The following is a 26,090-nucleotide window of genomic DNA, read 5'->3' as shown; positions in this document are numbered from 1 at the left end:
AAGTGAGAGGATAGGAAGACGAGGAAAAAGATGAACTAACTGAGTGAAATTGTTGAGAAAAGACATTGGTCAGTTCCCTTGGTTATTCCAAAGATTTTTGTAAAATATTTTCCTCCTTGAGCAGATATTTCCAAAATGAATCTCTCACTTTGCTGTGTCTTTTAGGCAGAGTATAATGAATGTACACCAGTCACAATACTGTGGTAAACTTCGACTGTTTTCAAGTTTGGCTTTTTTTTTTTTTTAAAGATTTATTTATTTATGCATACAGAACTGGGGTACAGGCCAGAGGTGTAGGGGTGGTGAGAGGGTTCATCTGAGACAGAGTGGGGAGCAGAACAGGCAGATCGCTGAAGTACACTGCTGAGGGGAGCCGCGGGCGGGTCAGGAGAGGTCTGCTGTGCCATGTGGGTCACCTCCGGGGTGGGGATTAAACTTGTGCTGAAGTGGCTTTAGCTTCCTACTTGCACTTCAACCCGCTGCGCCACTAGGGAGGGCCTCTTTTCAAGTTTTATGGGCCTGTTGTCCCCACTCTAAATGGCTTCAGGAATCTTTGCTTTTTAAGTTTTCTGACTGTTGCTTGGGCTTTAAAAATCCACAGTGTCATCTGTTATGAATCTTTTTCTGCTGCTCTGACTGTGACTATGTATAGGAGCGCCACTTCCTCTCATGATACGTATTTGTTAAACCCTTTTTCACAGGGATGTCACAGTGCTGAGGGCAACACATTAGAACACATGGTGACTTTTACTCTGCTTAACTTGCCAGCTTATACAAACAAGCCAGTTACATTCTCAGTCTTCTCTTCTTCATCTGTAGCCTTGGAATTAGGGTATCTTTTTCTCTACAGGGTCATAACCAAAGGAGCAAATTAAATATTTGTAAAAATATTTGCCAATGTATAAAAGCACTGCAACTAGAAACCATTACCACTGCTCACATACCAACACAATGGGCTGTGTTCTCTGTTTTTGCCGTCCCCTGCCACCTCCCATCTTTCCTGAAAGAGCTGGAGAGTTTCCTGTAAATCACAAGATGTACTCCCTGGGGCTGGCTGGTCCTAAAGCCTAATTCTGTGGTTGTGCTCCTGCAGAACAAGGGAGAGGCTTCATTTTCGGATGTCATTTATATACCCACCACCATACCTCTTCTTATGAGACACAAATTCTCTTGGCATTTCAGTTCAAGGGAGAGGCAACATTCCTATTCTCCTTAAGGGGAGTTGTGGCGAAGGAACTGTTTCCCTGCTGGGAATAGCTCAACCTTTCACAGTTTGTGTGGACCTCTAGTGCACAGGAGAGGAATCTTGGAAGGAAAACTGTCATGGCTGCTGCTGTGGGCATTTGGCACTTTGTAAGGGCTAGAGTATGAAAAGATTGTCCATTCATGCACAGTTTATTACTAATAGGCAGTAAGTATGACAGGAACATCGTTCTTTTGGTTCATGTGGTTTGTGATTGAGATGGAATCATTGCTGATCTTTGGAGGCCATGGTTTTTCTGTCTGTAAAATGGACTCGATAGCAAACCAGGCTATGGCCTTTAAAAGAACACCTCTGTTTGCCATGGCCTTTAAAATTTAAGAATGTTAGTTTATTAGAAATGTTTGCTTTCCTCATAATTTTACTTTTGTGGACTCAACCACTTAAAGATGGTTATTGATCTATCAAAAGCCTCAAAAATGAAAGTGTAACTCTCTACCACTAGGGGGCAGTGCTGCCTCAGTCACATGATCCTGAACCTGTAAATTGTTGAATTTCAATCGTCTTCTTAAAATTTCTATTATTCCGGCCCTTCCTGGTGGCGCAGCGGGTTAAAGCACTGCACTGAGAAGCTAAAGCCACTTCCGCATGAGTTTGATTCCCGCCTGCCCGGAGGTGACCACATGGCGAGGCAGACCTCTCCTGACCCGCCCGCTGCTCCCCTCAGCAGTGTACTTTGTCTATCTGCCTGTTCTGCTCCCCACTCTGTCTCTGGTGAAGCCTCTCACCACCCCTGAGCCTCTGGCCTGTACCCCAGTTCTGTATGAATAAATAAATAAATCTTTAACAAAAAAATTTCTATTATTCCTTTATACATGTTATGTATATAATATATTTAAAATTCTTAAATAATTGCATTTAAATAGTCTTAAATTATATCTTCTAAAGTATTTAAAACCACCTTAAAATGCTTACTATACAATTCTAAATGATCATTATCTTAGTCTTTTTCAAGTCGATCTAAATTTGTAGTAAAAGTTTGTCCCAAAGGTTTGTGATTTGTCATTAACTTTTAGCTAGTTCAGCATCACAGTACTTGTCACCTAGGTTTCTACATGTGAATGTCACCTGGGTTTCTTCTGCTTGCTTTGCTTACAGGGATGCTGGGCATCTGACTTATACTGTTTAAATTAACAACAGAAATAATTTTGGGAAAATTTTCAGCTTCTCTTCTTTCTTTTACTGATGCAGGTAGCAAGCTAAATAATTGTTTGTGTCATGATACCACTTAGAATATAAATATGCTTTGTCATTTTCCTCATAGATAAGGAAGTCAGTCCTTTTTCTGTGACCTGCATGGAAAGATGAAGCCCTTCCATGTTTTTCTTTCCTTTTTTTTTTTTTTTAAGATTTATTTATTTATGCATACAGAACTGGGGTACAGGCCAGAAGTGCAGGAGTGGTGAGAGGATTCACCAGTGACAGAGTGACTGACAGATTGACTGAAATACACTGCTATGGGGAGCATTGGGCATGTCAGGAGAGGTCTGCTGTACCATGTGGGTCACCTCCAGGCCGGGGATTGAACTCTTGGGGGCAGTGGCTACAGATAGTGCTGTGCTTTTGTCCATTACACTACCAGGGAGGGCCTCATGTTTTTCTTAATTTAGAGCTTATTGTTATCTTTTTCATAAAGTGACAAAAGTATACAAAAAAAGCGAGTATTTGACATTTGCCCACATTTCAGATAATTTTTTAGGATAAATTCCTGTGAGTAGAATTACTGAGTGACCAAGTATAAGAATTAGTACATTTGCTAATAATTTGCCAAAGTGCGTTCTCAGAAAGTACTAGTATATACCCACTTCAGTAGTATATGGAAGTATCTTTTTTTATTCCAGAATTGGAGTCCTCATTTTGACAATCTTTCTTTCTTTTTTTTTTTTAACATATTTTAAAACTGTAAGCATTTTTCTCTAGGCAATGGATATAGTGATCAGTATTTCGTGAGCTGTATTACTAACCCATTGCTGGGTTAGTTCATTAATGAGAGAGTTCATTAACAAAATGATTCCTTGAACAGAATGGTGATTAGCAGGGAAGAAGGGGGTTATGGGAAAGGTAGAGGGTATTGATTGGTTGGTGTTAGGTGGTAACTGAACAATTGGTAGTGGGTGTGGGGAAATGTATTCAGTTGTAGAGGTGAGAAGCTGTACAACCAAAACCTGTACATTGTTATAAATGAATGTTATTTCATTAAAAAAAAGCTTCAATAGTCCAACCAAATTTTCAAATGTAATATACACATCCCTTTTTAGAGATTTATGGTGCACATATAAAAGCCTCAAAGGTGTCCTACAGTAAAGAAATCTGTTCAATTCAGTGCCTCCCACTTTTAATTTAATTACGCAATCCTTTTTTAAAGAGTAGCATCTGGTACTATGAGAACAGGATTGTATTTGGGAAACTTGAGTGGTGGTGAAGTTGTTCCAAAAGTTTGAGGAACTGCGGTATGTACTGTTCTAAAGATTTCCTGCATTTAGGTTATATTGTTCTGCTACCATAGTTCTAGAGAACAGAACCACAGAAGGTTGATTAAGCAGAAGAGAATGTACTAAGACTTGTCAGTCGAGCACAGAATTGTTGGAAAGTCTGAAGAAATAGACTCCAGGCTGAGCTTCCAGGAGCCTCACAGAACTAGGCTGCCAGGAGAGGTGCTGCCTGTGCACTGCAGGAAGGCCCTGCCAGAGCTGCCTCTGCCAGGTGGGGAAGCCAGTGTCCCTAGGTGTATGTGTCACCACCCTAGCAGCAAGCAGGACTGAGAAATACAGTGTGTGGAATCCTATTCTAGGGAGGAGGGCTTTTACCCTTTGGCAAACTGTTAGACGTAGAGAGAGTTGAATGACGTTGGGCAGTCCAAGGGTACAGAGCTGTGTGATATGAACTCTTCTGTAGGCCAGGATGTTGGATTTAACCACGGCCCTACTTCTCATCAGCACCTGTGCTTTGGTAAATCTGTTTTCAAACTTCAGTGTTCTCATCTCTAAAAGGGGGGAGGTAATAATTCCTGCTTTTTCGAAGTACAGGAGTAAAGATAAAAGGTATTAAGGAGGATGTACCTGGAAAAACTTAAAAAATATGAAATAAATGGAACTTATTTTTTTACATTTCAGCTATGTCTCTAGACCAGGGGCTGGCAAATATTTTATGTAAAGGGCCATATGGTAAGTGTTTTTGGCTTTGTAGGCTTGTATTCTCTTTTGTATCTACTTAATTTTGTAAAAGCGGCCATAAGCAAAATGTAACTGACCCTGGCCACTCCATAAACTTAACTGATGAACACTGAAGTTTGAATTTCATGTAATTTCCATATGTCATGGAATGGTATTCTTCTTTTGATTTTTCCCCCAACCATTTGAAAAAGAAAAACACAGAACACATTCTTAGCTTGCAAACTGTACAGAAACAGATGGAAGCCTGGATTTGGCCTAAGGACCATAGTTTGCTAACTCTTGTTCTAGACTGTTTTTTGTTTGTTTTTTAAAAAAGATTTATTTATTTGTACATACAGAACTGGGGTACAGGCCAAAGGCTCAGGGGCGGCAAAAGGCTTCACCAGAGACAGAGTGGGGAGCAGAACAGGCAGATCGATGAAGTACGCTGCTGAGGGGAGCAGCGGGCGGGCCAGGAGAGGTCTGCCGAGCCATGTGGTCAGGTCACCTCCAGGGCGGGCAGGGATCGAACTCATGCAGAAGTGGCTTTAGCTTCTTAGTGCTGTGCTTTAACCCGTAGCGCCACCAGGGAGGGCCTGTTCTAGACTGTTTTTACTTAAAGTTTTTTGTAATATAGAGTTGATTTTAACCTTAAAATAGTAGCAAATATTTTTTTTTTCTGATGCTATTGTCTAACCTTTCTGTCTTTATTGCCTTTCAGATTAGAGTTGATAGTAGCTTCTTCGTTGATAGTAGAATTCAATTAACTTATGACTCATTTAGGTAAGAGGACTCTGAAAGGAGACTTTGATATGCAGCCATTAGGTTCTACGCTTCCACATTTTCTCCCTTGTGTTTTCTGTGCTTGTGTTGGGAGCAGGATGGGACATCAGGCATTTCTTTTTTGGAAATAGCTAGAGTTGCATTTGTTGCTGTTTCGCTGTCCGTGCCCACAATCCATGCACCTCAAACCTACTCTGTTCCCTCCTTTGGAACATTCTGTGTTTAAGTTTATAGCTTTGTTAGTTTATGGATAGGAAGTGTTCCCCATAAACCTAATTGTGTCTGTAAGCTCATCCCTGTTGAAAAACCAGAACCGATGTGTTTTTCCTTCCTTCTCAAGTCCCATTAGAATGCCCTTCAGTCAACAAAAGTCTATTACCAGTTTAAAACACTTAACTGAGGTAAAAATATAGAGCACTTGGAGTGGTGCAAGTCTAAACTAGGTTGTTTTAGAATTCCTTGGTCATCTAAGCAAATCTCCATACTTACTTTCATTAAAATTTACCCTTTTCGGGCCCTCCCTGGTGGTGCAGTGGGTTAAAGCACAGCACTAAGAGTTTGATCCCTGTCCCTGAGGTGACCACATGGTGTGGCAGACCTCTCCTGACCCGCCCGCTGCTCCCCTCAGCACTGTACTTCCTCAGTTGGCCTGTTCTGCTCCCCACTCTGTCTCTGGTGAATCCTCTCACTGCCCCTGCACCTCTGGCCTGTTCCCTGGTACTGTATGCACAGGTAAATAAATCTTTAAAAAAAATTACCCTTTTCAATTTTCTGGGCATAGGCAGAGTAGAGTGTCATTGTATAGAAACATCATCTGGAGACGAAAACAGACAGTTGGGGTGTAATGAAGGTAGAAGGGCGAGATGTGGCCAAAGAAGGGGAAAGAGTAGTGAGAGAGAAAGGAGGGAGAGAGATGTTTGCCTTCTTGGTGCAACAGCCCTTGGTGCGTCAAGGAGACTGTGGCCACCTTTGGAGAAGACACTGCATTTCACGAGTAGATGTGTGCTCACATGGTCTTTGCTTTCTTAGTTTCTGCTCTGCAGACCCACTCTGGGGTTTACTGATTTGAAGAAACTATATTTAATTTTGCTTTGCCTGTATCCCTTTTATTTGGGCTTTACTAAATATAGCTGGATGGGAGGGAGAGAAGGAGAAAACAGTGTGTAGAGCAGAAGTTAAAATACGCCAGAGCTTTGGCAGCTTTGGGACAGAAAAATAAAACTTTAAACTTGCTTTCTATTTTGGGGTCATCACAAGATGTTTTGTGCTTACGTTCATTTCTAAGTCATGAGCAGGGGTAGGAGGGACTGGGAATTGAGTTATCTCTTGAAAATTAATTTAAAATTGAGTTAAAATTAGCAAAGGGGTGAAGGGAGAAGAATGAAATATTGGACTCAACCTATCTGGAAGCAAAATAAACTACCTCGTGGGGGTAGATGAGACATGCAAATTTCATTCCAGTGCTTGGCCCTACTCCTGCATGGAACCCCATTGTGTCCGAGTGGGGCCAAGGCCGAGTGCTGTGAGAAGTGACTTGCCAAGTAGAGCCTGGCACTGAATTTGATACAGGTCACCCTCTTCATGAGGCTGCAATCTCAGAGTCAACATGATTTCTGACTCATAAGTATCAGCTGTCATATTATGAGTTGTTTTATAGCATGCAAATCATCACTATTAAATTCAACAATTCCTTACTTTTAGGATTTCCCTACTAGGAATCATGGTGAGGATAGTCTCTAGAAAAGCTCACCCCCTTCCTGTGAACCAACCTTCACATCCCCTTGCCGAGATAAGACTTTCCTTCCTAAAACATTTGGTACTTTGCAAGTGAGTCTGTCCACTTCCGCCCAGGGCTTTTGGATTTGCTGAATCGTGAATGTTAGGCAAACATACCCCTTGGCTTTGACCTTAGACTTCTATTCAGGCGTCCCTTACCTTTTAGGACATACATGTGGGTCTTCCCTAGTAGGCAGACTCTCACCTGAGCTGGGTAGGTAAAGAAATACGAGCAGGAGAAACTGTTTGTGTGACGAAGTCTTAGCTGGTCACGTCTGTTTCTGGAAAGTTCGCTTTGTTATTTAGGCTTTCTTGTAACCCAGCTGTTTCTGGAAAGTTCGCTTTGTTATTTAGGCTTTCTTGTAACCCAGTTTCCTAAAGCATCATAAGCATCATCCAGTGATCTCACATTTCTGCTCAAAACTGTTTCATGACTCTGTACTTGTAGAAAAGACTGAAAGTAACTGTCTCAAAATACTAAATATGTTGGTTTTTGTTGGTATTAGCTCCCTAGTGATAACTTTAATTTATGGTATTTAGTCTTTTCCACTTATTTTTGCAATGAATGTATATTTTTTGAAAGAAGTGGGTTTTTTAATAATAAAAATTACCACTTAAAAATCACCAGTGATTGGCCCTCCCCAGTGGCACAGCGGGTTAAAGCACAGCACTGAGAAGCTAAAGCCACTTCTGCATGAGTTCGATTCCTGCCTGCCCCAGAGGTGACTGTATGGCGTGGCAGACCTCTCCTGACCCGCCCGCTGCTCCCCTCAGCAGTGTGCTTCGTCCATCTGCCTGTTCTGCTCCCCCTCTGTCTCTGGTGAAGCCTCTCACTGCCCCTGAGGCTCTGGTCTGTACCCCTGTTCTGTATGCACAAATAAATAAATCTTAAAAAAAAATCACCAGTAATTCCCCTTTGCTGATTATAAATTCTTCCCCTCCCAGTATTCAGGACCTTTGCAACATTACTTGAATCTCAAACCTCCATCTCCCTCTGTCCTCCAGTTCAAGTTGAAGCAAAATAAAATTACTGATATTTGGTATTTTGTCTTTGCTTATGTCCCTCTCCATCAATTTTCTACTTTTCTAACTGATTTCACTCTTCTTAAAGTGTATTTTTCATCGCATGCTTACTGTAAGAGGTTTGAAAACACATGAAGAAATGCAAATAACAAAACCCTTAATCCCACTTCCTCTGTTAACATTCTGATATATCTTTTGTAATATTTTTTGCTCTCAGTTGAGAGTGGTCAGGGTATCAGCAGCTTTAGTCTGACTTGTAATTATTCCCACTTGTTGTGTCTCCATTCTGGATTTTAAGATCCTTGAGTACAAGCAGATAAGGCTACTGAAGTGCTTCTTTGCAGCTCCACAGCCTCTGGGCACGGTGACTCCCCCATGGTGAGGAGTGCAGAATCATCTGACAATAGCACGAGGGCTACATGGTGTAATGCTGACTATATCCAAGGTGCTCAGTTGTAGGAAAAGCACAAAAACCTTAATATTGGATGTGTACCAGAAATGGCTTAATGACTGGGGTCCTGTTATGGTGTGCTCTGTTGGCACATTGCATGGAGGAGATGCAAAGCATACCAATGAGTGAATTTTTCCTTACACATGCCCTTCTAAAACTTTACAGCAAGGTAAAATATCTTCTGTAGTTTATCACATGGAAAGGAAATCCCAGTTCCTTTCTCCAGCTGTCAAGCAGCCATGCACCAAGTAGCAACACTCTTTCCACTGTGTGCCCCCGTGGATTTAATGCAGAACGTTTATTTTGCTAAATTAGACTTTCATGTTCTCAAATATATGCTTGTGTGTTGTCATACAGTAATGTTTAAATCCCAAACAAAGTGATTTTGTTGCATTGGAAATATTTCAATTAATGTTTATGGTTGGAACATGTAAACAAACTTGGGTCCACATTAGTTGATTAATCATTGCATTCCTGGGTGCAGGAAGAGTTTTGTTGGGCTCTATCAAGGGAAGGATTAATGTCTTCTGCTTGTGAGGTCTTTTCTCCTTGGGAAAGTTGGGTTTCACTGTTACTTGTACAAGATATTTTCCTTTTGGCAAGAGCTGAATAACCAATACCATCATGTAAAATATGCTAAATAGTGTGGTACCTCACACTTCTAGCAATAAACCTTTAGTTCTTGTTCTCTGAAGTACACACATGTGCTTGCACACACAAGACACACACTCAGCGCTCACGGTGAGCGCAGTAATATGTTGTTGAGATTCCAGGCAGGGTGATTCTTACCATGTCTCTCTCCTTCCCCCATCATCAACTCTGTTATGTTTAGTTCTCTAGACCATTGAATCACCAACATTTTTGTCATAGGTTCTGCCTGCAAACATATACCTCTTTTTCGCTTGTTCAGAAATAAACTTCATATAACCTCATGTAAGTCACCTTTTATGCATTCGTATCCTTTAGCTGGAGTCACAGGTCTGTATTGAGAATGTCAGTCTCAGCATCATACAAAAGAAAGTGCTCATTGCCAGTATTTTTCTAGGCCTTTAAGACATGATATACATGATAGTACCAAAATTTAAATGGTCCATTTAAATCTTTCCTTTTTCAAAAAAATGTGATTAAAAATAAGGTACAGAAATTCTTGAATTATGAAATAAAAACAAATGAGTAAATCGAAAGGAAAATTAAAGCAGATTACTAGAGTGAGGATGGAGGAAGAGCTTCTTCAGTAAAATGTATCTGTTAATATGCTACACAACCCTGAAAGCTGGACCATATATTCAACTCAGCTCACTCACAACAAAATCAAAAGGATAGTGGATTTTCTGCTCCTAAAGTAGGGGAGAGGGGGAGAACCTCTGCTAGGGAATCTTGTGTCCACTAGGGCCAGGACCCCTGCTCCCTTCCCAGGACAGTTCCTGTCATGTCAACAATTTTGAAAACAGTATGATACTGAGCAAAATGTCCAGAAAAGTCAAAATCCAAAGACGGAAGATTGGTGTTTGCCAAGGGTTGGGAAAGGGAAGATGGGGAGTGACTCCTATTATACCTGTTGGGTGTGGGATTTCCTTTTGGAGGTGGTGAAATGTTCTAAAACTAGAATAGTGGTAAATGATTGTACAATTTTGTGATTGTACTAAAAACCATCTAATAGTACAGTTTAAATGGGCGTATCATATGGTTTGTGACTGTAACTCAGTAAGGCCATTATTTAAAAATTAAAAATTGCAGTTATTAAAAAATGCTAAAATGGCCCTCCCTGGTGGCGCAGCAGGTTAAAGCACAGCACAAAGAAGCTTAAGCCACTTCCGCATTGAGTTCCATCCCCACCTGCTCTAGAGGTGATCCACATGGCGAGGCAGACCTCTTCTGATCCGCCCACTGCTCCCCTCAGCAGTGTACTTCGTCAATCTGCCTGTTCTGTACCCCACTCTGTCTCTGGTGAATCCTCTCACCCTCCGCATCTCTGGCCTGTACCCCTGTTCAGTACGAATAAATAAATAAAAAAAAAATGCTAAAATGACATACTTGAAGAAATTAACATAATGAGGTACTGCTTCAAGGGGGTTTGAGTCATAATGGGTAGAAATTGGATAGTGCAGGCCCTGCCTGGTGGTGCATCGGGTAAGGATGCAGCACTGCAAGCCAACAGCAACCACTCCAGTACATGTTTGATCCCCAGCCCCAAAGGTGATCCACCTGGCGTGGCAGACCTCTTCTGACCTGCCCGCTGCTTCCCTCAGCAGTGTACTTGGTCGATCTGCCTGTTCTGCTCCCCACTCTGTCTCTGGTGAAGAAACCTCTCACCACCTATGTACCTTTGGCCTGTACCCTAGTTCCATATGCATAAATAAATAAATCTTTAAAAAAAAAAACTTAGAAAAAAAAAAAGAATCTCTAAGTTTCTTTCCCATGGTGAACATTAAGTTTTTGATCAGCTGTTGAAAGATGAGGCAATACAACATTTGGAACATATTCAAGAATATAATGTAACTAATTTGTGTTGTTAAGATATTATAATGGCTTGTGGTGACTTAAAATGTCTTTATCTTTTAGAGCTTCATATTGAAGTATTTCTAAATTAAACGTTATGATACCTGAATTTAACTTTAAAATAATCATTGAGTGGAGTATAAATGAAACAAGATCAGTCATATGTTGATAACTGTAAAAGCTGGGTTCATCCCACTATCAACCAATTTTTTTGTGGAAGTTTGAAAATTTTCATGGTAAAATGTTAAAACAGATTTTATCACTCTCTGTTTAACTACAAAAAAATCTAACAACATAGCCAGGGTTTTTTGCTCATGAGAAATTGTGCTATTTGCAGCACATGTCTTATTTGCTGATTTACAGTTAGCTTCTGAGAGTTTGGAAGCCTGAGGACTGGCTCCAAGTCACTCACATAAATAAGCATGAAATTCTAGTCAGATCATCCACAGTCTTTTCAGCCTTCCTGGTGCTTCTCAGACATTGTGTCTGGGGTTACGGAGAGCATAGTTGTCCCTCTTCAGAAAGGCTGAGGACACTTGAACACTGGACTCATGTCTTTGCCCTTTACATTTCTTTGTTTCCTAATTCCCCCTGCTCTTCAGTTGGATTGAAGTGCCAAAATATTTTGTATCTTCTTGGGAAGAGAGCTAATTTTTTTTCTAGAAAGATGCTAAAGAATAGCATTTATCCTTGACTTCCTAAATGAACTTGAAACCACTTAACCAAAATGTGCAGTGACTCCCCACCCTCCATACCTAACAGAGGGCTAAAGGTAACTGTGGTCCTTGTCTGTAAGTGAATACCAGCTTTTGCTTCAGTACTTTTTCCAGGTATTCTTCATTCTCAGCAAAGGTGGAAACTGGACATTAATATTTCTTCCCTTGATTCTGAAGATCAGAACTCTTTTTTTGGGGAAACATTTATTAGTTTGGTATCCCAGGTGTTATACTGTGCTGAATGTATGGATTCATTGTAATGGGAACTCATTCTGTTCAGCAACCTTTTGTGTATCTACTATATATGCTAGCGGTGTCCTCCTCTCTTTTGCCTGCAACCAGAACAGAATCTTCTACTAGTTATGAATTCCCAGCACTGCCTTCCTTAAAGAACCAACTCTAGTTTTAGACACAATAATGACTTTCTAAGCATTTACAAGCTATTTATTAGCTCAGGGCTAAATACATAAAAACACTTTGAAGTGCAGTCAAATGTTTTACCATTGACCTATAATTTCCCAAAAACAGTTTGGATTGTTGAAAACGTCAAATGACTGCAGGAGAGTTGTTAGAGGAGGAGTATTTTACTTCATGATGATTTGGAATGATGTAGCTTGTGACTGATATCAGTGAAATAGCAGAATCTCCAACTAGTTAGACTGTAGTGATAGACACAGAGTTCCAAGACGTCAGATCATTTCATATTATTCATCTGTTCTCCCTCACTAAGTCAGGGTGTCCCTTGAGATGGTCCTTTTGGCTCTCAGTGGCCAGCACAGTGAATACCTGTGATGTCTGTACTTCAGCCATAGCAAAGACTCTCCGTTCACTGACAGCCACCTGTGCCAAGTGCTTTGCATGCACTGTCTCATTTAATCCTCAAGGCAACCCTGTGAGGTAGGTGGCCTCTTCCTGCCTTTAGAGAGAAAGGAAACCAAAGCCAAGCGAGGTCAGATGTCCTTCCACACAAATAATGGTAAATCTAGGAATCAACCCGAGGTTTTCTGGGTTTCAAAGTTTATTCTTTTCTTTATAAATTGTGTTGTCTCTTCTTAGTGTTTGGTAAATATTGGCCGAATTGACGCATATTTTAGATGCTTGATCGTTAACATACCTTCTAAATAAATGTACAAGTTGGGATAGTTAGGAGTTTATAAGGAATATAAGATGCATTATATGAATAAGAATTTTTGTCCAAACCCATGTTTTGTTTCTGAACATGTGAAGGCTAAACTCACTGGCACCATCTCCTGTTGTTGTCACTCAAAAGTGTGTCTTTTGCTCTTGGTTCACAGGTTGCTCTCACTGTCTGAGGCAAACTGCTTATCTTTTCTGTGGGAAAGAATACTATTGTTCTGGCCAGGTGGCCTGTTAACCACATTAGTTTTGGAGTATAGTGTTAATAAAGGTTCAACTCTTCAGCTCTGAGCCAGCTAGCTTGGATGCACATATTGCCAAGGTGTGTTTACGTGAATAGATTGGATCTGAAAGCACTAACCCAAAATCAGTCAGTAAGCATTTACCTGAGCATTTGCCACCAGCCTGACTCTATGATAGGAGTCCTGAAGAGGAAGGAAAAGGTGTTAGTTAAATGCAGCTTCCCAAAGGTTTACTAATTGATGCAGAGATGACTCATGGAGAGAGAAAACTATAACAATAGGAACCATGTCTGTTTTTTGTTTGTTTGTTTAATTCTCACACTCAGCTGTTAAGTTAGTGCCTGGTGCATCTTTGGAACTCAAACAGTTTTTGAATGAATGAATGAATGAATGAATGAGAATGCAGAGGAGAGTGATCAATAACCCTTTTGATGGCTTTGTAGAAAAGGTTGGATTTGAGCTGGACACTCAAGTATGAATAGAATTCAAAGAAGAGAGAAAAGGTGTCAAGAGTAGTACTTACTCATACAAATGTATTCCAAAGGTAAGAATGCAATAGTTTTGCTGCAGTTATATGACCATAACTATGGTATCTTGAGTACTGGTTAAGGATAGTCAGGTTTTATTCAGTAACCACCTGAGTGTCTGATCAGCAGAGAGGTCTGATCAGAACAGGTGGTGGATGGAATGAACTGATGGGTGGGAAAGACAGTTAGATGCCATTGATATATTTAGATGTTGGGTGTTAAGTGCATGAATTGTGATATTGACTAAAGAAGCTTTAAAAAATAGGCAGATGGAAGAAATAATGTAAACAGACAGAACGTGGTGTAATTTAGTAACTAGATATGAAGGTCAAAGATACGGAAGTGGAGTAATAAAAAATGGTTTAGTGATCATGAAATAGAAGTCTGGGGAGAAGGTTATGCTTTGTTTTATTAAGTATCATATGGATGTCAAAAGAGAGAGGTGGGTTTGAGGAGATAAAGTTTTAAATTGGAGGTGCTAGGACATTGAGAGGAAATGTCTGCTTATCAGTGGGAGAGGATGGTTGGGCCCTGCTGGTCTCTTTCGATTGGGCAGTTGTCTTACCTGCATATAACAACACAGATCCTCACATCCTTCCAGGGGTGACTTGTATAGGAAATGATTAAAAATGAATTTTGGGGCCTCCCTGGTGGTGCGGGGGGCAAAGTCTTAGACCTATCAGCTATCGCTAGCCTCTAAAGCATGTGTTCGATCCCCGGCCAGGGAGGTGACCCACATGGCACAGCAGACCTCTCCTGTCTTGCCAGCTGTTCCACTCAGCAGTGTATTTCAGCAGATCCTCCTGTTCTGCTCCCCACTCTGGATCTGGTGAATACTCTCACACTACCTCCATGCCTCTGGCCTAGACACAAGTTCTATTATTTTAAAAGTAAATCTTTAGGCCCTCCCTGGTGGCGCAGCGGGTTAAAGCACAGCACTAAGAAGCTAAAGTCACTTCAGCATGAGTTCCATCTGCCCCAGAAGTGATCTATATGGCACGGCAGACCTCTCCCGACTTGCCCGCTGCTCCCCTCAGCAGTGTACTTCGTTCTGCTCCCCACTTTGTCTCTGGTGAACCTTCTCACTGCCCTTGCACCTCTGGCCTGTGCCCTAGTTCTGTATGCATTGATGCTTTACTATCGTTAGGACCTGGGAAATGTATATAAAGTAAATTCTGATTTAATTTAGTTTCACTGAAAAAAATTAAATTTCTCTTTACAACAAAGGTAAGGTTTGAAATGTTTCAGCTGTATTGGAATACAAAAGGAAGGAGTTTGTGGAACACAAGTTCTCCAATGGTAGAATGTGCTAAAAATGAACAAATACATTTTTAACTAGTTAATTAAAATAATATTTCTCATTAAGAAATTTTACTGTTTATTAGGAATTGATAACTTTAGTTTCGTTGAGTTAGTAGTTCTGTCTTTGTATGTTGCCTAATGACAGAGAACAAAGGTTGGAAATGCCTGACTCACCATGCTGGATCCTAAACAATACTTAGTATGTGTGTGAGAGGAGAGGCTTCAAGGGGGAAAGTAAATTCTTGCCCAGCCATGCAGTGAAACTCTTTGCAGCCATTAAAGTTTGTGTTGCAGGAGAATATTTATGGATGTGTACACTACACTAAGCAAAAAAGATTGCAAAAACAATAAATAGTGTGATTGTATTTCCATTAATACATACACAACTGTAGTAACATTCATAAAGTTATTAATAGTAGTTATGCTGGAGTGACAATCACCAGTGGTTTTAATTTTCTAATTCCTTTTCTATATTTACTTTATAATAAAAATGTTTAAAAAACATTTAAAGGCAAAGAATGTGTGTTGACTTATATATCAAAGGAAATACATGTGTTCATTTGGTATGATGGTTTGCTTATCTTTGGTTAGCTGAATTATTGAGGACCTTTTTTCCTTTATTCAAAAAGGCTGTTGTTTTTTGAAAGTGGTGAGAGAAGGGAAATGGAGGAATGTAGATGAATATATACCTCATGGTAGACTCTAGCATAGAAGGAGGGCCGGTTGAAGCATAGATTTAAGGTTGGCAGGAGGACCAAGAAATCCGAGAGGGTGGTGAGTGTTTTCTCAGGAGAATCTCTGTCTTCTGTCTTTGATTGGGTAGATAGAAATTGTCAGGGGAGAAAGAGTTCCTAAATTACAAAGAATCTAATTAGAGAATTCCAGAAGTTGTAAGGATGATGCATGATAGCATTGACAGTTACTGAATATTCTATGAATTAGATTTTGGGCTATGAACTTCAGATACAAGCACATTTTGAGTTGTAGGCATTGTTATCATCATTCCCATTTTACAGATGAAGAAACAGTGATTCAGAGATTAAGTAATTTGCCTAAATGCTCACAGTTAGTCAGGAGCCAAGATTTGAACCCACATGTGTCTTACTCTAGTATTTATTCCCCTGAGAGATGGGATGCATGTTATCCCAGATGAGATGGTTCTCAGTCTGGGGGAATTGCTCTCATTTGCTTTGGAAGGTCTCAGATATAGGGAAAAGTATAATTTAAAGGTTAAAAACTGGAAGATAATACATTGCCAATCTCAAAGGCAAAGTGTGGGCTATGTGGACATTTCCAAAAGGATTCTCATATACTGTAGTTCTCACATGCTGTTCAGGGGATGTCCTCCACAGAGGAGTAAATGTTCTCCCATTGTTGTTGCCATACATTAGTGATTCTCAGGGTGTGGTGCCCTTAGCATAAGTAGGAACCTCGTTAGAAATTCAGGTGCTTAGGTTCCACTCCAGATATTCAGGTGCTTAGGTTCCACTGCAGATCTCCTCTATCAGAAACTCTAGAGGTGGGTCCTGCAACATGTGCGTTAACCAGTCTCCCAGGGGATGCAGATATGGCTAAGGTTTGAAACAAAAGATCTAGGAAAGAGCTCCCAATTTGAAGAGTTTCGAGTCATATTAAATCAACAGGAGGGATAAACGCCAAGATGCCATTGTGGTTTTGGTATACTTCTAATTTTTGTTCAAAATGTGTGCGTGCCTATTTCTCTTCTTGCCAAGTTAATGCATGTTCTTGGCTTGCTGTCAGGGACCTTTATTAAACTATAACTTTGCTAATTGTAATAGTGCCTTCGCCTTTCAATGAGAGATCCTATCCGGGCTAGTCACAAATCCCAATGTGACCTGTGACATTGTAAATTCTGATTTTTTTTTCATGTGTGTTAAACATCTTGAAGGTTTTTGTTTGTTTGTTTGTTTGTTTAGTATACTCCAGGGAGAAATGACAATCAGGGTTTTCATTACTTTTAAATAAGCACCTGGGAAGAAGTGGCACAGAGTTACCATAGAGACACAAGAGGGCCAATCACAGAGTTGGTGTTGTTAGCCCATTCATTCATTGTTTACACTTCTTGTTTCAACCCTAGTTGCTTGTTTGAACTCTGGACTCCATTCATTATAATCATTAGAGCCTAATCAGTAATTGATTATGCATTTTAATTTAACCATCCTAGTTGGATTTTTAAGTGATGACCTCCAGCTTCTCAGTGCTCTTCTCTCTTGACATTTATGTCTAAGCCTATAAAAGTCTACCAATAAACTAATAAAATAAATAATATTTTACAACATAACCTTGGCAGGTACATATTTAGGTTAAATTAGCATTCTCGGTAATATCAAGCAAGAAAAGGAAGCCCTTATATTACAATACATATTTTAAAATAAGGACTGGAGAAAGGTAAGAGAATCATATGAAATTTCTGAGCTTATCAGTGATTTTGGAGTTCTGTTGTCCAGAAACTAGGGAACAGATTTTACAAGATGGGACTTATCTGATTGACTTTCAAGTATCTGGGGACAGACAGACCTTCTGGAACAGGGCTGTTGCAGTGCCGGCTGTGTCTGGAGGTAAGTGGGGGAGGGTGTGACAGTTGGAATTTTCTAAATCAAGAGTTGGGAAATTCACCTTCTAATGATTGTTACATTTATGCTTCACTAGTTCCCATTGAGGTATGCAATTTGCCTTTGGGAATTTTTAGAAACAAAACATGTCTTTAAACTCAAAAGAGAACTTCTATATAATCTACTATTGGGGAGAAGGAAAACTGGGACTTGAAAAGGGTGCTGTTTGAGTTTCCACAATAGTAACAGCAGCAGACTTTTACCAGTAGCTGTTTCTGGGGATGAGGCACAATAGCACTTGTTTACGGACACACCAAGCACAGACGTGCTGAACCATGTGTATCTGATGGTGCGTACATTACGTCACCATGTTATTCCTTCTGCTTTTTTTTTTTTTTTTTTTTTTGGTTGCAGCTGAGGGCTGTCTGAATAGGATTACCAAAAAACATGATAGGATTCATTATGACCACATTTAGGACATTCTCAGCCTATTAAAAAACTGAGTAATTATTGTATGTGTGGGTGTAAAATCCTATATGAACAGAGCACAGGCGTGAATACACGAAAACTTAAAGATAGTGAGAAGTGAAGTGATAGTTGAGTAGTTCTAATTTTCAGAACCTTTACATTTGTGAGCATATTAAACTCTAAATTTCTTAAAATAGTAAATATGTGTGTATTTTTAAATTGTAAGTTAGTTAGAAGCTATGGGTGGATAATTAATTTTTGAAGAATGAGCATCATAGGAAGTTAAAACAAAGTAATTCCATTGCTACATAGCTGGACAGTTTTGCTTCAAATCCCAGTGATTTGGTAATTGTTCATTTAGAGTTTGTTTTTTTACATCATTTTACCTGGTTTTTACTTCTTTTCAATTTTTGCTTTTTGCTCAGTCACATTTCCAAAAAGAAGGAAAGTCAGGAATGAAAAAGATCCCACACTCAAATTTAGCACGGCCACATTTGGGTACCTATATCTTTGCAGATCTTTCTTTCCAACTTAAAAATTAAAAAGATCCCAGGCCCTCTCTGGTGGCATAGCGGGTTAAAGCAGAGCACTTAGAAGCTTAAGCCACTTCCACATGAGTTTGATTCTTGCCTGCCCCGGAGGTGACCACATGGTGTGGCAGACCTCTTCTGGCCCGCCCGCTGCTCCCCTCAGCAGTGTACTTCATCAATCTGCCTGTTCTGCTCCCCGCTCTGTCTCTGGTGAATCCTCTCACCCTCGGCATCTCTAGCCTGTACCCCAGTTCTGTATGAATAAATAAATCTAAAAAAAAACATTAAAAAGATACCTTTTTTTGTGATCCTGCTTCCAAGCGCTAGAGTATTTTCTCTTCTCTTATAAAGTATTTCAAGTAATCCTTGCAGGAATTCCTAGCTCCGGAATCTGTTATTTAAAAGAAAAGTTTTTTAAAAAGTTAGCGCTAGGCGTCTTGCCTGCATAATGTGACATGGGCTTCTTGTCTTTATTTCCACTTCTGTATATTCAGCCCATATATATACAGTCTCCTCTGTATAGACCCACAAAGTTTGTAAGTCAAATTATGCCTCTGTCCATGTTCATGAGAGCTAACTTTTTGGATCCAGAAGAAAGGGAAGTTCAGTTTGAGCTAGGATTCCAGAGCTAGAAAGGCCAGTCCTTCTGATTTATGGTATCCTACCTGGCCTCCCCAGTGTTGCTCAGGATAACAGTGAATCATCAGTGGGTAGATTGAGCCCTGCCGTTGGGAGGACATGGAGTTACCCATGTGAGAAATATCTCCATTGCAACTCAGTGTCTGCTGTGAGGCACCTGCTGGCAATACAGGAACCAGTGGTGCGGTGCCAGCTGCTCCCAGCTTCATCTTCTGGAGATGATCGCTTTCTGTCTCTTTGAATTTCCCCCTCTGACTCAGCATGTTCCCAAGCAAAGTTTGGCATGTCACATAGACTATATTCTGTGTTATAATACTAAATGGACTTTTTTTTTTCTTTTAATTTGGAGTCAAGGAGTGGAGAAATGGGTGGGTGGATGTCCCAGTAAAGTATAGCTAAACATTTTTGTGTTTTCTAGTAGGTTTGGAATCATTCTCTCCTGGAGGTGCTCAGATGTTAGAGGTGATTCTTTTCTATCTGGAGTCATTTAGTTGTGGTTCTACTTGAAGCAAGTCTTCTTCCCAAACCTAGATTCTTGGTTCAAGGGTGTAAAGGAATGGGATGTGGCTTTGCGAGAAAGCCATCCACTAAGCCAGAGTTAGGCTGGGACTTTTCTTTGGTACAGTGTTTCTGCAGTTGATAGGTTTTTTTTTTTTAAATTACCACCCAAGGCCATGTCATGTGTAGTGTTAAATGGTGATATTTCAACCTGTTGGGCAACAGCTAAACTGTATGCTGTGACCAGAGCTATTTGTTTGTCCAGCTACTCCCAGCTTTCACTTTGTGGCCTGTGTTTTGTTTATGAGTGTCTTCTTCTCTACTGGTTCTGGCTTCAGTGACTAGGGGTGGGTGTTGTGGGGATGTTGGGGAGAGGTCAGACAGAAGATCGTGGAATTCATTTCATTGCCTGATTGCGTTTGGCATTCCTGTGTCTTTTGGTTCCATCTTGGCTAGGCAGCGTTTCCCACTAAATTGTTAGAATGACTTTCCCAGCCGTCTGGGGGTAGGAAAGAAAACCACACCTTGCCCTGTGCCACCAGTTAACAGGCAGAGTTTTGTTCAGTAAATATTTATAGAACCTCCCTACTAACCTTCAACCCTACAGCCTTGTAAACTTGCTGGCTCCTCTCTGGCCTTCCCGGTAACTGAACCTGGTGGCCTGGTGGCCCAGCTCAGAGAAGTGATGGTATCTCTCATCACAGACCGGGCACGGTAGAAACACATCCTTCCTACTCTTAACTCTGAAGTTGGTGGGCTGTGCCTTTTTCTAAAGATTTATTTATTTATTCATACAGAACTGGGGTACAGGCCAGAGATGTGGAGGGTGAGAGGATTCACCAGGAACAGAGTGGGGAGCAGAACAGGCAGATGAACGAAGTACACTGCTGAGGGGAGCAGCGGGCGGGTCCGGAGAGGTCTGCCGGCCGTGTGGAGCTCCTCCGGGGCAGGCGGGGATCGAACTCATGTGGAAATTGCTTAAGCTTCTTTGTGCTGTGCTTTAACCCGCTGCGCCACCAGGGAGGGCCGGCTGTGCCCTTTTTTATGCCGAGAGAGTTCATGGGAAAGAGTTAGGAGAGGATTATCTTTCACTATTTCCCCCTTTAATTTGTCAAGTTAAACCCTGTGATCAGAGGAAGTACAGAACAGCTAGAGCGTATGGAAAGGAATGAAACCTCCAAGCCGGATGAGCTGTAGCCTCTGTGGCCTTTGGCACAGCAGCCCCAGGCCGGCAGCCTCCCTGCTGGTCCTTTCCCCTGAAGGAGAGAGAAGTGCCCCTCTGGTCATTTTGGAGATAAATCAGAAGCAACCTAAATCAACAGTAGGGAGCAGGTTAATAAAATAGGGTTTATCTTTGTTAAGAAATACTGTGTTCTCTTTAATGCTGTTCAAAAATATGTTGAAGAAAAAGAGACAAAATATCTTGGAACGAATAATTCCAATTTTGTTAAAAACAAGTCTTCTCAAAATCATCAGGCAGTTATAGATGAGAGACATTCGGTAGGGGAGGAGGAGGGAGAAGGATCAGGACCGGGGTGGGATGAGCACAGGGGACTACAGTGATGGTGCACAGGTGAACTGGGGGTGGGAATTTCATGGGGAAAATGTACATTGTACCAAAATGAAGGATGATATGATGAATATGTTTTAAAAATATGTTGCAAAAAAAGTCTGAGACTGCTGTGTCATATAGAGATTTACTCGAAAATGTATTAGTTATACCCTTGTTCTTATTTCCTTTGATACAGGTGACCTTAATCTTTTTGATTCTTAAAATGAACGTTTATCACTGCATATCCTTTTTTGTAACACAAAAGCACATAGCACACATACACACACAAACACATATGTATGTATGTATATGAAGTTTAATGAATGATCATCATCCATGTAACCATCCAGGGCAAGAACATTAAAAGCAAGATAACTTTTATGTTGGAATACTGGCAATAAAAATTTTACTAAAAACTATTTTTCCTGGGGCCCTCTCTGGTGGTGCAGTGGGTTAAAGTGCAGTACTATGAAGCTCTCCTCAGCAACTGCAGCACAAGTTCAATCCTGGGCAGGGAAGGTGATCCAGATGGTGAGACAGACCTCTTCTAACCCACTTGCTGCTCCCCTCAGCAGTGTATCTGCCTCTTCTTCTTCCTACTCTGTCTCTCTGGTGGATCCTCTCACCCCTCACACCACTGGCCGGTACCCCAATTCTGTATACATAAATGAATAAATCTTTTTTTAAAAAAGCTTCTTTTCCCAAGTCCCTCACATAAGACTATGTATGAAACGGCTTGTGCTTATTAAATCTCAAAGCATCTATTGAACATAAGGTGGAATACCTCTGTCATCTAAGTGCCATATATAACAGGTGCACATAAGCATTAAGTCATTGCCAAAGTCTAAGGCTGCTTGTGTCATACCGAGATTTGTACTGAAAACGTGTCATTTATACCTGTTGTTGTGTCTGTATGTTCTTCCCTCACAGGGCAGGCTTGACATGCAGTCTTGGATGCTTGGGCCCTGGGAAAAGCATTGTTGCCTTACTTTTGAGGGAAAGCCTCTTCCCCTTTTTCTTCCAGTTTGGGCTCAATATCTTTAGTTTTCTTTGATTCTCAGGGTTGTTACACTTCATGAAAGAAGAGTGTATGTGTAGTTGATTTCACTAAAGTTAGAATTACAAGCAGTATTTTAAAAATTATTGAATTATCTGCTTTTACCTCTTGATTTGAAGTTTGATTGGGAGAAGGCAATACATGTCATAATTTAATCATTTTGTCTGTTACTGTTGAAAAGGCCACTACATCATTTGTGAGGCCAAAAGCAGAATGAAAACGTGAGTCCCTTGTTCAAAAACGGGAAAGTAGTTGTTGAAGGTACTAGAAATGAAAGCTTTTTCCTTTCTTCCTTGCCTGGTCTCTATCTTAATTTGCTGTGGTTTATTTTATTTGCTATTAATGTCAGCCTAAGTAAAGAAAAATTAAAAATTTTAATTATTATGAATTTTACTATTCCCTTTTATATTGTTCCGTGTATATTATATGATACCAATTTAAAATGCAAATATAAGATCATTTAGTTGCTATTGCAGTAGCACCAAAATGACACAATTTGTATTTTAAAATTTATACATTGCTCTTCCAAAAACAGTGGAAATGCTATACCCAACTCAGTTGTTTTTATTTCACTTATTATTTGCACATTCTACTAGCAGTCTGTGAAGCAGAAAGTACTCTGCTTCCTGCTCTTAACCATTTATGGAAAAGAAGCCCTATCAATTATGCCATTAATTTATGTGGAAAAGTTTTGGAACATTGTGTTTTCAGGTAGCAGGGGAAACCTAGATAGGATTCCTTGTGCTTTGAACTGGTTTCCTGCAATGCCATTGCCACCTTCTTTTTTTAAAAGATTCATTTATTTATGCATACAGAACTAAGGTACAGGCCAGAGGTGCAAGGGCAGTGAGAGGCTTCACCAGCGACAGAGTGGGGAGCAGAACAGGTAGATCACAAAGTACACTGCTGAGAGGAGCGTGGATGAGGCAGGAGTCTGCTGTGCCATGTGGCTCACCTCCCTGGCCGGGGATCGAACTCATGCTGAAGCAGCTGTGGCTTGTTTCACAGTGCTGTGTTTTAACCCATTGTACCATGAGGGAGGGCCCACCATTGCCTTCTTTCTAAATTCAGAGCAAGTTATTTCCAGTGGAAAGCATGACTTCTTGGTACTTAACCTCTGCCTGTTTAGTTGCAGACATTATATGCTGACCTTGTACTTGCTCTGAGCTTGCTAACCTTCCACACATGGTGGGTCCACTGGGATTCTGTGCTCAGAGGGCATCAGGTATGCATGAAGCAAGTCGGGCAACAAGACATGACAACCGGCATGTCATATCATGTTTGTTATAGAAACATTAGTTACAAAACTCAGGTTCAAAGACAAAATTATTAAGAATTCTTACATGGCGATATGAGAGCATTAAACCAAGTGTTGGGTCCTTCTGAGTGTAGGACCTTTTGTGCCTACAGATCACACGCCCATAAAGCTAGTCCTAACTATTGCTATTTTTTTTAATCCTAAGGAATGGCTGTTGTTGTCACCCTTCCCAAGACATTATACTCTGGGTTATAAGTCCTCCTTATCTGTAATCCTTTGGGGGTTCAGAATTTTGTTCACGGTGAATTCCAGTTTGTTTTTTTTACAATGGCAATGAAACAGAATTTATTCATGTTACGAGATGCCAGATATTATTGATACCAACTCATTATTTCATTATGTGCTTGTCAGCCAAACAGATTAGCCCGTTCCTGAATGGGAAAGAAATTAAGCTGAGTCTAAAAGATCAGGCTCTGCAGTTAGAGAAGTTTTATAAAAGTTAAAATCTGTAACCAGTAGTTTCATCTGTAACCAGTAGTTTCACAATTATACTTCTGCCCACAGGAAGGTGTTCTCCCTATGTTAACTATCGGGTTGATAAAAATCATCATTGGGCAGGTAAGATGCTTGTGGACCAATAACTTTCCAAGAGGTTGTTAGAATATTTTGCCCCTGTGCTTTTGATAGAACAGTTCCTCAGAAACATCCCCAAATTCTTCCCTTTTACAGTTAATCTTGACAGTCACTTGTGTAGGTGGAGGTCACAGAGCTTGGTGGTCCAGGGTCTCGGTGGTCCAGGGTGTAAGTGCTAATTGGGCACACCTGAATTCATGCCCAGGTTCTACCTCTTACTGCGAGGGCAAGTTTCTTCCGGCAAGTTACCTATGACCGAGCTTGGTTTCCTCACCTGTGAAGAGGCAATAGTAAGAGAGTCCAGCTGAAAGGATTATGTTTGATAATATACAGGAATGGATTTTTGAGCCAGCATGGATTTCAATATTAACTATTATGCTTATTAGTATAAAGCTGAGATTTCTAATATTTATTAATATAAAAAAGTCTAAAAGACTATTGCTGACTATGTTTTTGAGATAGGGAAATGAATAAATCTGCTATGACTAAATGTACCAGTTAACATAATACAGTCTTGTGTGTTGGAGACCCTGCAGAGAGAGACTGTGTGTTTTGAGAACAGAGATTTTTGTATCATTCATTTCACCATCCTCAGTCCAGCACAATCTCAAGCACATAGTGGGGCTTGTTGATTAAATGATGAACAAATGAATAGATAGTTTATTTTTTACCTTGTGTAGCATTGGTAGTGATGAAAGGCTCTCTTTCTGCCCCACCAAATAAGCATTCCTGTCTCCTTTATTTACCTTGTTTCTTTTTTACCTTCCGAGGAAAAGAGCACCCTTAGGAAGATACCAGTCTGAATGGTTGACCACCAGGTGATGGCGAACACAAGCTGGCGTCAACTGGTTGCATGGATAACTGTGCTGCCCCTTGCCCACGCCCCTCCACTCCCTTGTAACTGGATAAGTACCCCTTCCTGCTGCCAAAGGGCAGGTGTTCTCCTCCATTTGTCCACAAATTAAACTGCTTTCCTTCTTCTCAAACTCTGTTTCCTTTTATTGGCTGAGGGAAACTGAGACAGGCTTTCAATAACAGTATTTTTAATTCTGAATTTAGAGACAAGAGATATATTTTTCAAGCTGTTACGGGCAACCCCAGTGCGAACTAGGTTGCCCGACTGGGACCTCACCTGTGCACTCAAGGGGACTTATAATAGGATTTAGCTGCAGGCACACACAAGACAGTTAATAATGGGTTTATTACAGGAGAAAGGGAAATGAATAACTCATGGAAAAAGAGAGTTGGTTAATGCATCCTACCAGTTCTGCTGACCTGGAACCCCAATAGCACATTGAGAGCTGGCAAAAAGTCGAGAGACAAGCCACGAGCCAAAAAGCCAAGAGACCCCCAAAACCCACATGTCTGGTTTTATAACTAACATGGCTGCTTAACTCTACCCTCAGGTCCCAGCAATACCCCCTTTGGTGATGATGGGATTTGTAGTTCTGGTGTCTGGGGTGGGAGTGGAGTTCATAAAACTTCTATCTGTGGGGGTCGTTGAAGACATCCTTTCCCCCCAACAAAGCCAGTGAAAGTGGTGTGGTGTAAGTGGTTTTGTGTATGTGAGGGTCTTCTTTATTTTTGGCAACTGGAGAGGAAAAAATAGAGAAAAACAAACAAACAAAAAAACAGACAAAATCTGATGGTATCTTTATTCTGAATAATTTTTCTTATCTGAGCACAGGTTTGACCTGTGAATCCTACCTAGGCTTAGTTTTGATTGGAGCCTCAGCTGGGATCTGGGCTGCCTCAAGGGAAGGGACAGAAAATGAAGCCCCATGTGACTTCTTACCTAGGCTTCTGGGTCATAGCCTTGCCTAGAGTTCTCTCAGCAGAGATGCTGTCCCAGTCATGGACACAGCATCAGGGCTGATAAATGCCTGCTCCTGGCCAGGCTCAGCTGCATTTGGCAGGTGGTGGTGATTCCAAGGGAACCAGAGAAACCACCATGCCATTTCACTCTGTATCTTTTTGATAATAAGGTGAATAGGGAGATATTTCAGCCACAGG

General features: G+C 40.7%; 1 protein-coding gene across 2 annotated transcripts in view; it reads left to right on the top strand.

The window, feature by feature from the left end:
* The window catches only part of LOC105854507 (insulin-like growth factor 2 mRNA-binding protein 2), a 73,781-nt gene extending 48,750 nt beyond the window's left edge, over window positions 1-25,031 (top strand). Inside the window, exons 3-4 of one of the 2 annotated variants that reach the window (XM_012734002.1) lie at window positions 24,009-24,062; window positions 24,854-25,031. In XM_012734002.1, the coding sequence (XP_012589456.1) occupies window positions 24,009-24,030 (22 nt within the window). In that variant the 3' untranslated portion in view covers window positions 24,031-24,062; window positions 24,854-25,031. Of the gene's footprint in view, window positions 1-24,008; window positions 24,063-24,847 lie in introns of both variants that reach the window. The other variant, XM_012734000.1, reaches the window with a different exon arrangement.
* Window positions 25,032-26,090: the final 1,059 nt, after the last annotated feature.

The sequence above is a fragment of the Condylura cristata genome, unplaced genomic scaffold (genome assembly GCF_000260355.1).
Source record: "Condylura cristata isolate star-nosed mole 26May11 unplaced genomic scaffold, ConCri1.0 scaffold00003, whole genome shotgun sequence".
NCBI classification, from domain to species: domain Eukaryota; kingdom Metazoa; phylum Chordata; class Mammalia; order Eulipotyphla; family Talpidae; genus Condylura; species Condylura cristata.
This window is presented reverse-complemented; position numbering and strand designations above follow the sequence as displayed.